Source organism: Apteryx rowi, unplaced genomic scaffold, assembly GCF_003343035.1.
Source record: "Apteryx rowi isolate R43461 unplaced genomic scaffold, aptRow1 scaffold_144, whole genome shotgun sequence".
In the NCBI taxonomy this organism is placed as follows: Eukaryota; Metazoa; Chordata; class Aves; order Apterygiformes; family Apterygidae; genus Apteryx; species Apteryx rowi.
The window spans coordinates 700340-712589 of record NW_020447686.1 but is presented as its reverse complement, the minus strand read 5'-3'; the positions used below and the strand labels follow the sequence as shown (position 1 = coordinate 712589).

Here is a 12250-nt window from a genome sequence, read left to right as displayed (position 1 = left end):
CCCCCCCCCCCCCAAAAAAAACCCTAAAATAAAACAAAACTTGAATTAGGGACGACACTAGAAACAAAATCTGGTTCCTTTGCACAGGCAGAATACATGACCAGTAGTCTGCTTGTTCTTGTGCAGTAGAGTTGACACTGTGATTTCCCCTCAGGATTCCTATATATTTTCCTATTTTTTGCTTCCGGGGACCTTTACTTCCATTTCATCGTGGTAGTTCAGGAACAAACACAGAGCTTGGCTCTGCTGTTGATCTAAAGCTTTATTGTTTTAATTTCTTAAGAATTCTTCCTATGGAGTAGGCATAAGCCRTCTTTGTTTGCAAGAAGCTTATTCCTGGATTTTTTTTCATGTAAAGAAAGGAATTACTCTGAGGGTTCTTTAGTAATCTTTTATTTTAAGAACAAGAAAGTCATTTAAAAGTTACTCCTACATCAAATGCAAAGGAATAACAGAAAGCTGCTATCCCAAACCAGATAAATTAACCAAGTATTACCATGCTACTTAGCAAATTGTTCACTATTTTCTTTAACCAGTCACCAAAATCAAAGACTAACCTTTAAAGGCAGAGAATCCTCTTCATCAGAATCCTTGAACTCAATGCATAGTGCAATATTTCTAGCCTAAAGCAGTTTTTAGAAACAAAAACCCAAACACTTGATCAGAATGATAATCACAGAAATAGAATATGCAACCAATCTTGACCAAATTGGAGAAGAGAAGAATGTACTGTTTTCCTATACTCACCTTTGCAAATGACTTCTGACTGTCATATTTCAAGTGTTTCGGATAAACATAAAGATGATTGTTGTAGATGGTGAAAGGCTGAGTATGTTTTGGTATACAGGGAACAAATTCCTCTATTTCAAACGTTATTAGTGTCTTGGTACTGTTTTCAAATTGTTTCATGGGAATGTATGATGAGTTAACATAATCTGAAAATATATTAAAAACCAATGAAAAACTGAAGAGAAAAAGCTTGTATGTCTATTTAACACTGTTTATTCAAACTTACTTGGAAAATCTGGTGACACATTATCAATTGTAACATCCAGATTTCCTAAAATAACAGGAAGCTTGGCCATCTTTTCCAGTCTATAGGAAGGAAAAAAAAAAAAGTCAGGCTAAATGTAAATCTATCTGAAATGTCAGAGAAAAGAGATAATAGGAAACAGAAGCAAAAGTAATATCCTGAAATAGGACTGCGAGAGGAAAGGTGGCTTGAGGGTGGATAACTGATCTGGTCTGGCTTTTTTGCAAGATTCAGTTTTCTTTTCTTTTAAATTCCAACAAACATAAAACAAGGTAAGGCTGTATTCACAAGTGTGAAAGAAGCTAAGGAAATACATAATATTTTTCTTTCTTCAAAACGAAAAACTTCATTAAAGATAAGTTTTGTCTGTCTTATAGTAACTCAAGACCTTTTGCAACATGGAGAGGAGCTATAATTAAGATTTTTATATCTCAGAGGCCTGTAACGGGGTAAACTTGGGGGAAAGGGTGGAAGGGAGAGAGAAATCAGTAAGTTAATAAAGCATGCCTTCCACACAGAGTAACCTTTTTCCTACCTCCTCCTTTTTCTAAAAAAATAACCCACCCTGCAATTATCTACTACTAACCAGCCAACTATGAAATTTCTTAGGCAGTTTTCACGTAGCTTATTCAGAAATATGATTTAAAGTAGGAGTATCTTCCATGTTAAAACACCAGTGTAGAAACCTTTATCAGTGAACACAGTCAACAGCATCTTTTTTTCTTTAATTATTGCATGTGGAGCAGCTGCAAAATTTTCCAAATCACTATCCCTGTGCTGTGAACCAGACAACTCGCTTCTGGTTGGAGTCTGGATTCTAACTCCAGTAGCTTAGCTTTAGACATTACAATCACTTTCTTGTTAAAATCCCTGTGAAATACCGTATGCAATTCCACAAACAGGATGCTGAAATAACCAAAATCATTTCCTTAATTCATAAAGTAAAGTGATAAAGCAGGCTAATTTACTGTATTAGTTTCAGATTCAATAATATTGTTTATGGCAAGGAGTCAGTACATAGCAATTTCAATGCTATATGAACCTCAATGAATCTTTAAGCAGTGTGCTGAAACAGAATTAAATGATATATTACAAACCTCACCTCCTTATCAAATTTGGTAAGCAAGAATAAAATAAAGAAGCTACACATAAAGTCTTGTGAGATTTGCAATGAGCAATTGTTAAAACTAACAGAACTCCAGGTAACTGTCATATATCAGAAGTGGAAGTGCCTTTAGGAAGGAGCAAAGGCTGCTCTAATATGTCATACCCTATTTACAAGAAAGGGGATTAAAATCTAAAACATTGTAGTTTATTTAATATGGTCATCTGTCAGTAGGAGATTATTAAGCCTTGCACACAAAATGATGCAGTCTTTAGGAATACTTTGTACAAAAGGATGACTGAAGTCCTGTTATTTAGGCTTCCTGAGACACATGCACCACCAAAGAAGCTGGACTGGATACTGATAGAAATACTTCAATACCTTTCCATGAGAGTTAGCATGAATATTATTTATGCTCATACTTCTTTTACTTCAAGAACCAAAACAGCATATATATAACTGCTAACATGGAGCTAATTCAGGATATGATGCTTACTACACAGCTTTGACATGGTGTTCAGTCATGCTTGTAGCTCCCTGTAACAGAACACTGTAACGGAAGGACCTGTAGCTTGTATGAGGACCTTGAATATATGTGTACAACTACAAATTTCAAGTGAAAACATATGAATATATGATTAGATGTTGCAGTTGAAGATTATAAAAAAAAAAAAGGATGAACTTTTAAAGTGAAGAAATTAAACTTACTTCCTGAAATCTGCTAACAACTTCAGCATGTCTTCATTTGAAAGTTTATTACTGTCTTGTCTGAAGAGAGGAGAAAATCTTGCATTTTTGTCCAGTGTTCCTGAGGCATCTTTAAACAATGTCCTGAAAGTCAGAATCTTGCTTTCAACTGAGTTCATGTAAGGTTTAGAACATACTGCACTATCCTTCATATTAAACAGTTAATATTCCTTTCATTGTAGGTGAGTTCTGGCATATAAATAGCTCAGTCTAACAAATAAAATGTGAATCATATCATTCTTAATAAAAAATTAAAAACTACCTTGACAATGAAGAAAGTAGGCAATATTCAAATAATTTGAATAATAATATAATGAATGCTTGTAATTATTTCTCCCACTACAGAACTGAGGTGTAAACCTTGCTTGTCAAATATCTATGATTAATTTAAAGTAAAATAAGAAATTATCTAAATAGCACATTGTTTTAAAAGAAGTGAGATGTAGAAGATTGTGTTAAAACAACTGTTAAGAAAAAATGCAGATTGACAAGATCCGTCCTTACCTAGCTGCCCAGGCAAAAGGCATTCTATATTGACCTAATCTCTGGCATGCCTGCTTAGCATTCTTCAAAACTTTCTGTGCAACCTGCATGGGATACAAATAGTAGCCAAGCTTTAAAAGGTACATTTTTTTTTTACACTGTAAGTATGCAAGAAAACCTCCCACACATCTACACAGACATGAATTAGAAAATCATCTTTAGAAAATGAATACTAAGAATATGACTGAAAGATGAATGAAAATATGTCTTAATTCATTTCAGGTTAAGCTGGGTCTACCAATTTCACAGCTTTTCATGGGTGAAAACATGTATCCATCTACACCCTCTGATAATATACGCTTAACTACATAAGGAAAAGTGATGATGAACAAGTCCTTTGATTTCTGCCTTCTTTAATTTGTAATTCATTCAACAACTGATAACTTAACTGTAAGAATATAAAAAATGAGATGGAATAAAGAGAACAAATTGCAAAAGCAATTGGCTCTGATTATAAACCCACTAAATACGTCCATTTACACCAGATAAATATTCATGACAAAACTGATTTTATAATACATGAAAACGACGCTAATAGAATATTTGGCTTAAGAAACCTAATGTTTTACTTTTCAGTGACAGATTTAACATTTTTATTCAAAGGAACTGACTAAGAAGAGCCTTTTTAAAGATACATAAAAGTCATATGAAAGGTAGGAGGGCAGGATTCAACTGTTTAAGACAGAATTGTGACTGAAGACAAAAATATTTTTTCCCCCCACTCACTTCCCTATTCACTGCTCATTCTACGTACTGGAATACAGTTCTGCAGAGTAAATACTAAAATATTCAATAAATATTTGTATTATGAGTACTTACACAATGTGGGGAGGAGTTGTATTACGATCTCACAGACAATTTTAATTATGGAATTTTACAACTTTGCAATTTTTTTTCATTAAAATTTTCAATTTTTGTTTGTATTAACTTCTAAGTGAACAAACAATCCCATTACATAGAATCAACATATAAAACAATCAGGGCTAGAAACCCACTAGCCTGAGCTGGTCAACTGAGACCTGAACCACTTGAGCTAAAGCAGAARCTCCTGACAGAGCAGCAGGGTGCTCTGTTCCATAAACCAGCAGCTGTATGTGCATACTCCGAGCAAAATTATTTGCGAGAGGCAGAAAGACACAGAGTAAGCCTGCCTGAATACAACTCCTGATCTATACTGTTGACATTATGAAGAGCTGTTTCTATTAGTGTGCCCTTGAGCCATTTCTCAATCACCCTTTCCCGTAAAATAGGAAACGCTTTAAAGCACATAACCTTGATCAATGATCATGGTTAATTCACAAAAGTCAGCAATGTTCAAGGGAAGAACACATGATCTCTTGGCTACAGAATTTGTTGCTTCCATTTTCCCCTTCTCTAAAGTAGTAATTCTGCTGTGAAGTGGAACATGCTCATTGCACTGACACTCTGGGAGGCCTACGTAGCCAGGAAATTTGGTTCTGCCTTTGTTTCAAAATAATTCAACATAATCCCAAAGAACAAGAATAGAAAAATTACTTCAAGCTAAGTGTTCAATTGTGCAAGATTATAAGCAAATGAAAACCAGAAGTGGACAGTATAAGCAAATATAGCAATGAATGTTCCTAGTGGCTATTTCTGTAACACAGAGCAACATATTTCTAGTACTCAGCATCAAATTATGGAACATTTGGGCATAACTAACCTTCCCATGTGGCTCAGGCCCAAGACAACCAAAAATAAGGTACTCAGTTCAGGTTTGTTTTTCACTCAGTAACTATCAGCATATACTTCCAAAACAGACTCTTAAAATACAAAGCTGCTGATTTCTAAAGATAGTTGCAAAAATCTCAAGTATTTTCGGACAACCAAATCAGTAGCCTGATCTGTATTAAGACTGACTGAAAAATACAGGGTTTTTTTGCATGCACCTTGGCCAGAATTATATCAGTAGGAAAGAACACTGTTCTCCTGCAGAGACTTAAAGTTAACCCTTCCTGTTCCATTTCACTAGCTGAGGACAGGCAGAACGTCAACAATACCCGACATCACTAACAAAACTTTTCTCTTAACATCCTGCTCCAACTATTTAAGTACTGCTGTAAATCAACAAAATGAGAACTCAACTGCTTCAGTCACAGACAAGCAGCAGCAATTGACAGAGCTTCTTTTAGACACATTTCAGAAAATGCATTAAAACGCTATGTCATACGAGACCCCTGTAAAGTTGAGGCGTTTCTGTGGTTTATTTCTAAAAGTGATTTGGAGATCGTTCAAATCTACAAAAGTATTTTACAATGTAAAAAACAAAGTTTTAACGATCTCAGTGATTCTGAAGGAAAACAGTGACAGTGCCAATAAGAAAGGTACAGTAGAACTATGACCACAAAAAGGTCAAACAAAACAAAAGGCAACAACAATAATATGACAAATAAGATACATTAACTACAAGAGGCATGAAGTTAATTTCTGGCCTATATTTAATATTTCATTGTTCAAAAATTTTCTATTCAACTTTCATGCTGAAGTTTAATACAGTTTTTAAACAGCTAAATAAAACGTGATTCTAAAAAGCTAAGTAAATGTTTTTCTATAATATGCTAGACTATCTATAAAGTTTTAATTAATAATTGACTATTAATAATAAGTAGACTTTTCTAAAGCAAACCATCAAGATATCTGAATAGCCTATAAAATAAACAAACTTTCGATTGATATTTATGCATTTCAAATCAAACTATCTTGCCTCAGTATTTTTTCCAACACCACAAAAAAAGGTAACGTACCTTTGAAGAATCTGAACTTTTCATATATGGTTCAGCACAATGTGTAATACTTCCCTGTAATACTTTTTCTATTCTAGCCACAAGGAAAATGTCAGGATGAGGACATGTGACTGAAAATATTCCCTAAAAATAAAGCAAGAGATAAATATAAAAGAAAAACACACACACTTTTCACTTCACATAATGGAAAGTCATTTGAAGCATGTAAGAAAACTACTTCTATTCAAAACCCAAGTCAAATATTACTACTTCTTACCTGCTTTGGATACTGCAACACTGTTTCATGAATGCCTTGAATTCTGTGTACACTGTCACCACTACCATTCATCATTTGTTGAGATGCATTGGCTATCATGTGCCTTACTGAGATGTGGTTCAAATCAACGTGGAAATCTGCTGAAATCTTCTGGTTATTTTTAATATCAAATAGTGATAATGTGACAAAGAAAGGTTCTACCTAGACATTTTAAGAAAAGTGAAATGTCATTACTGGCATCTAAATTACCATAAAGACACAGGTATGAAAGGAAAATGAGTATCATTTTTATAAATAATTACACAGGGCCATCATTCTGGTTATTACTGACAAGGTATAAAAGACCAAAAAAGAATTCTAATTTCTATAACATGGCAAAAAGGTTAGTTGCAAATTTACTTTTCTTAGAATTGGGGCTCTCATTTTGATTAAAGAAAAAAATAATCACAATATAAATTTCTCGATCACAGCAAGGAATTTCTGCCATTAAATATAGTGTCAATACCAATATTAATAAATTTATTACTGTATTAACAGAAAATAATTAGGCAAGTTATTTACATTTGTCGTTGGTCCTTCTTCATTTTCAGCAACGCAGCTTTGCAAATTGAAAGATAAATCATTACACTTCACAAGAATTTTTTTCCCAAATTTCTCTTCAAATGGCTTCACTTCTGGTTCAATACCAGAAAAGTCAAGTTTCTTTAATTAAAAAAAAAAAAAAAGTTAATTTAAGTTGTTCATCTTATAAGGATCAAAATAAAAACAAATAATACACTTTCCTGTAAAATGTCTAACCTGTGCATCCGGATCCAAGGCAAAAAGTTTAACTCTGCTTTCACTTTTGAACTTGATTTCTGCTTCCCTGGTACTCTGTCCAAGAGAAGGAAAAAAAAAAAATCTTAATATCAGGCCACTAAATGGAAGTGGTTTTCAGTTTAGTTTCTTCTTTATTTTTTTCTGTGGTGTTCAAAGCTATAAATGCTTTTAATTCATGTCCTCTTCTCTTCTTCATTGAGTTTTACAACTCTTTAGTTTAAATTGCTCCATCATGTCCAGAGACGGTTCCTCTCCTCTAATAGCTTTTCCGAGCCCCAAAACACAAAAACATACATCAGCAACGTGCAACTTTCAGAGCACGTGGAAGGCATACTCTAGTGTAGTCTCATATAGCACTTTACCTCCTTAAATGAGAAATAATTTTCACAAAATTATTTTACAGTCACAAAGAAGTATGAATGTAGGTTAAAGCTCAGAGTGATACTGAGACCACAAGATTGCTCAGGAAGCAAGAGGTTAGCTAAATTAAGAAACACCATCAGAGCAAATTTTCTTGAGCTCTACTATGAAAGAAGTCGTTTTCCTGTGGGTAGACAGAAAAAAACAAAAACCCCCAAAAGACAAAACCCTCACAACTTAGAAGTTACTGTGTAAAGCTAGGAGGTACACCAATCCTGCCTCGGATTTCTGGATATCTACTTATTAACAGTAAAATAAAAGTAAAGTGGAAAAAAATAGAATGTGAAAAGTGATGGTTTACAGAGGTTACTCTTCCATAAAAAGAGATTATTTAAAGAATATTCTATGATTTTAAAGTCACAGGACATAACAAGCGGATGTATGTATGAGCCAAAACTAGCGATGCAGTAGAGTTACCTTTCCTAAAGTGTAGCTGGCTAAACAGGGATACGAAGCATTACATTACAGACAAGTGTCTATTTCTAGATCAACCTGTGCTGGTTAAAAGAAGTTACCAACCCAAAATGTTCATCACTGACCATCAGCTGGAAGTGATCTCCTGTCCACATCTGCTTTGCTGGAGTTTGGAGAAACTCCTACTATGCCTCAAGCAAAAGAGAAAACATGCCAGCTCTATTTATCAACCTAAAACAGGGGTTTGAACAATCAAAAGAAAATCAGACACAGTGGAGTGCTTTTACAAAATGCTCATCAGCAGAAGTGGTGGATGATAAGAATAAACATTTGTCAGTTGAAAACAAGCAAATTTGTCTACCTTTAACCTAAGAGTCTCCATTTAATCTTCCACAGATCTATATATTAAGTTACCACTTCCACTTGCTATTGGGTTACATTTCTGTGGCAAGAAAAAAACGTGTGAATAATTTATATATGCTTAATTTATAATAGGGTAGTTCCAACAAAAACCCACTGTACAGCACTGTAGGCACTATATGAACAGAAAATTTGTGGTCCCTACCAGTATGAGCTTATGACCTTTTTAAAGAAAGGCATCATAGTAGATCAATGAGTTAAGCAGGTCTCAGTGGTGAAGAAGACTCCTGCACATTCAAATAGCCATAATTGTAACATATCATCTGTCTAGCAGATGCTAATGAGAGTTTTCCAGGTGTGTTACAGAAGGTGAACTTCTGAGGCATGATTGGGAGTACAGATGCTTTAATTTACCATTTTCTTCAATGCACACATGAGAAAAAGCAACAGTTGTTGTGAAAGAAATGACCAAGACTCTCAATATCAGCAGAGTAATGGCAGATTTTTCTTGTTCAACATCTGGTATGATTGAGAAGTACGGGACTAAACTGTGAAGCAGTTTAAAATTGACAAGAAGTTGGCATACATGTTTTGGAAAGGGAAAAGATAGTGGCAAGAACTAAAGAGGAAGATGACCTAAGTCACAGCAACAAGCCAGAGTTTGCTTCAGCGAAACCATCTTGAGTGGTCTTTTATTCTATGCACTTAAGACAAGACAAAAATATACATTGTTGACTGACAGGCCCAGGGAAAGTCAGTCAAAAGTCAAGAACTGAAAATCTATGCAATCCTTGACTTTACTTAAGGCATGGCAATGAATGCAATTCAATTCCCTCATCTGTAAACAAGAGATAATACTTGCCTACCTCAAGAAACACTGGGACAGTTATGGTTAAACAGGTGCTTGGATACACCGGTTATGACAGTCACTTAGTTACTTAAAATAGACATCTATTTTGTTTTTGATTAATATGAAAAAAAACGGGGCATCCAACTCTTGGTACCTAAGTTACAAATAAAAGGAACATGAGGTAGGCAGGACAGAGATTCAAACATAAGTGTGTACATGCGTGAACTGAAATGCACAATACCATCTTATTCAGCAATATTATAAATTAACAGCTGGTGACAAAAAACAGAGCTTGGAGATGTACTCACAAGGGTTCAACCTTTCCTAGGAAGACTAGGGCTAGTTTTTTCCAATTGCCAGGTGCTCTAAAATCACCCCTGAAGGAATTTCTCTTTCCTCATAAGGATATGAGGTCAGCTATTGTGAAAATACTCCTCTTAGAGCCAACAAATATAATAGAACAACTATAAACTCATCTAAAAGAAGGCTCAGTAGTGCATAGGTCTTCCTACACACTGGAAAAAAACAAAACAAATGACAGCTGAAAAGATGATGCAAGAAAGAACAGGGGACAAAAATCCTCAAAAAAAAAAAATTAATAAAGTAATCAAGTCAAAGCACAAATAGTGCACTAATACAAAAGGATAGATTTTCCCCTGTATTTCTCCTCAAGGAAAAAGGCTAGAAACTATATTATAGCAAATTGTTTTGAAAGGCAGTATTTAGTAAAAATGAACTAGAATGGGAAAACTGAAAAACTTATTTTGAGGGAAACAAAAAAATTTAAATGGGATCCATGGAATAAAAAAAGTTAGTGCCTAAAGAGCTGAGAAAAACAACACTCTAGAAAAACATCCAGCCTAAAGAACTGAGATGATTCCTATCAAAAAGTCATGGAAACAGGAAGCAGCATTTGTAGTACTAAAATTACATGCAGGTGCTGCAGCTCTGAATAAAAGTTGATTCCAGAAGTCATATGGAACTGAAACATTCCATTCTAACAGCTCTAACTCTAAAAAAAAAGAAAAATATTTCATACAGTAGAAACATCTAATTTTATATTCGTTTCTGAAATAGTTTTTCATAGCCTAATTTAACTATTTTGTTTGATTCTTACAGCTCTTCGAAGAAAACCTGACTGTACACACCACAATCACAATTCATTTCCAAATGAAACCAGAGTACCATGCAGTAACTTCTTGTATACATGCACATTTCTAAGTTGATTCCAAAAAATTACAGAAAGAATTATGTCAGCCAAACAGTTTGGGTACCAGCCTGATAATCTGTTCTGACTGAATCATTTGATGTTTTAGCTACCGTGATAGATGGTATTTGCTCTATTGTTTACTCTCAGTTTATAAATTGCATTCCTTCCGGAATAGTGACTAGGTCAGACAGTCTGTCTGAGAGGAAGGGGAGAGTACTTCTGAGCATGTTCAGTGAGAGAAGTTTCAACACTGCAGGCTGTGGCACACAGCAGAAATAGTAAGGAAGTCACAGTAAGCAGTGGGGATCCTGCAACTTCAACAGAAACAGGTAACCATCTCCAGTTTGTTAGGTCATTAAACAAAAATTTCCTGGGTTCACACAGAACTTTACAGAACTTGCTGCAACACAAAAGTCACTGATCTAAATGAAACTAAGTATGCAAGAGGGCAGGGGAAGAATTTGTTACAAAACCTTTTTATTTCTATTCTGTCTTACCTACTGACTAGGAGTTTTTACTATGTAAAAAGTTAAATAATATAGTTCATATTCTAATAAAACCTGACTGAGTTTCAAAATCTTTTTGATGTTCTTTGGGGACCCATAATAAAGGAAAGGTCTACAGACTTCCATCTCAAAGGCGCAGCCAACCCAGGATTCTACCACACTTCTACAGGAACAAAATTAAAAAGAAAGAATTATGCTAATACAGAAAACATCCCTGAATTCCCCACCTAGTGACAAATAAAAGTATCTTAAACACATCAGGAATGGGATTTCACATTATCATCACTGTTATTAAGCTTCTCTGTATTTCTAATTGTAAAACTAAAGATTGCTTTTAGCATAACCAGATTTATATAGGAGTAACTTTAGCACTTACTGTATGCAATATAACAAAAAGAGCATGTAAAGCTGTTTATATAAATCTCTAAGACAGAAGCTAGTTTGCTTGTAAAAGCAGAAAATGCAGAACCTCAATAACAACTTCTGTTGCCTGAAGAGCTTTTAAGTTTTCAGAGTACTGCAAACTGATTGGAAGCTAGAAGGCAATACCTTACTTTTACTGAAAGTTTAGGTGGCTAAGTCTTATGTTTAGCATTTTATATCCTGACTTCACATTTGCAATATATTACCTTGGCAATTTCAGGATAGTAGTTATCAAAACTACATGATGAGCTTTCCATTTTGCTTTGGTCATCATCTGCAATTATAAAACCATGTTAAAAGTCAAACAACAACTGGGAGAGTTCTGTAGCAAAGTTATTTCTGACTACTTTGTTTGCAGTTCTTACCCCCTCAAAAGCAAGAAATGTTAACATAAACATATTGTGGATTACTGCACCATTTCATTTTGATGCAGTGACTTCTTGGAGGATGTCATCAATTACTGTAGTTATATAAATTGGTAAAGTAGAAGTTATTTGCAATCTTACCTAAATAGCTAGCTACTAGCTTTAATACTAATTTTGATATCCATGTGGGGAAAGGAGATACTCAATACAAAAATTTACACTTTTCAGTAAGTGTTGTAACTTGATTTTAAAACAAAATGCCTTCCCTCTGTTCATTCAGGTACCCAAGTCTACTGTCCTATGGTACTGGAGCTGCCAAAGCAACCATTCAGTTGCCTATAAGCAGCTCAGTTTACCAAGGTCAATTGGTGACCATTGACTAAAGCGTCATTCATAGAGCTGCAGGCTTCTCCATTTCTGATTTGCTTTTGTTGCAA

The 12250-nt window shown here is 34.6% G+C and overlaps 1 protein-coding gene across 6 annotated transcripts in view; it reads right to left on the bottom strand.

The window, feature by feature from the left end:
- The window catches only part of DOCK9 (dedicator of cytokinesis 9), a 141107-nt gene that overhangs the window by 63476 nt on the left and 65381 nt on the right, over positions 1-12250 (bottom strand). For all 6 annotated transcript variants that reach the window (XM_026058192.1, XM_026058190.1, XM_026058191.1 and 3 more), the window contains 10 exons: positions 11655-11722; positions 7245-7319; positions 7008-7148; positions 6447-6647; positions 6191-6313; positions 3390-3472; positions 2847-2969; positions 1016-1095; positions 748-935; positions 558-623 (listed from right to left, as the gene is read on the bottom strand). In XM_026058192.1, coding sequence (XP_025913977.1) covers positions 558-623; positions 748-935; positions 1016-1095; positions 2847-2969; positions 3390-3472; positions 6191-6313; positions 6447-6647; positions 7008-7148; positions 7245-7319; positions 11655-11722 — 1148 coding nt within the window. The remainder of the gene's footprint in view (positions 1-557; positions 624-747; positions 936-1015; positions 1096-2846; positions 2970-3389; positions 3473-6190; positions 6314-6446; positions 6648-7007; positions 7149-7244; positions 7320-11654; positions 11723-12250) is intronic.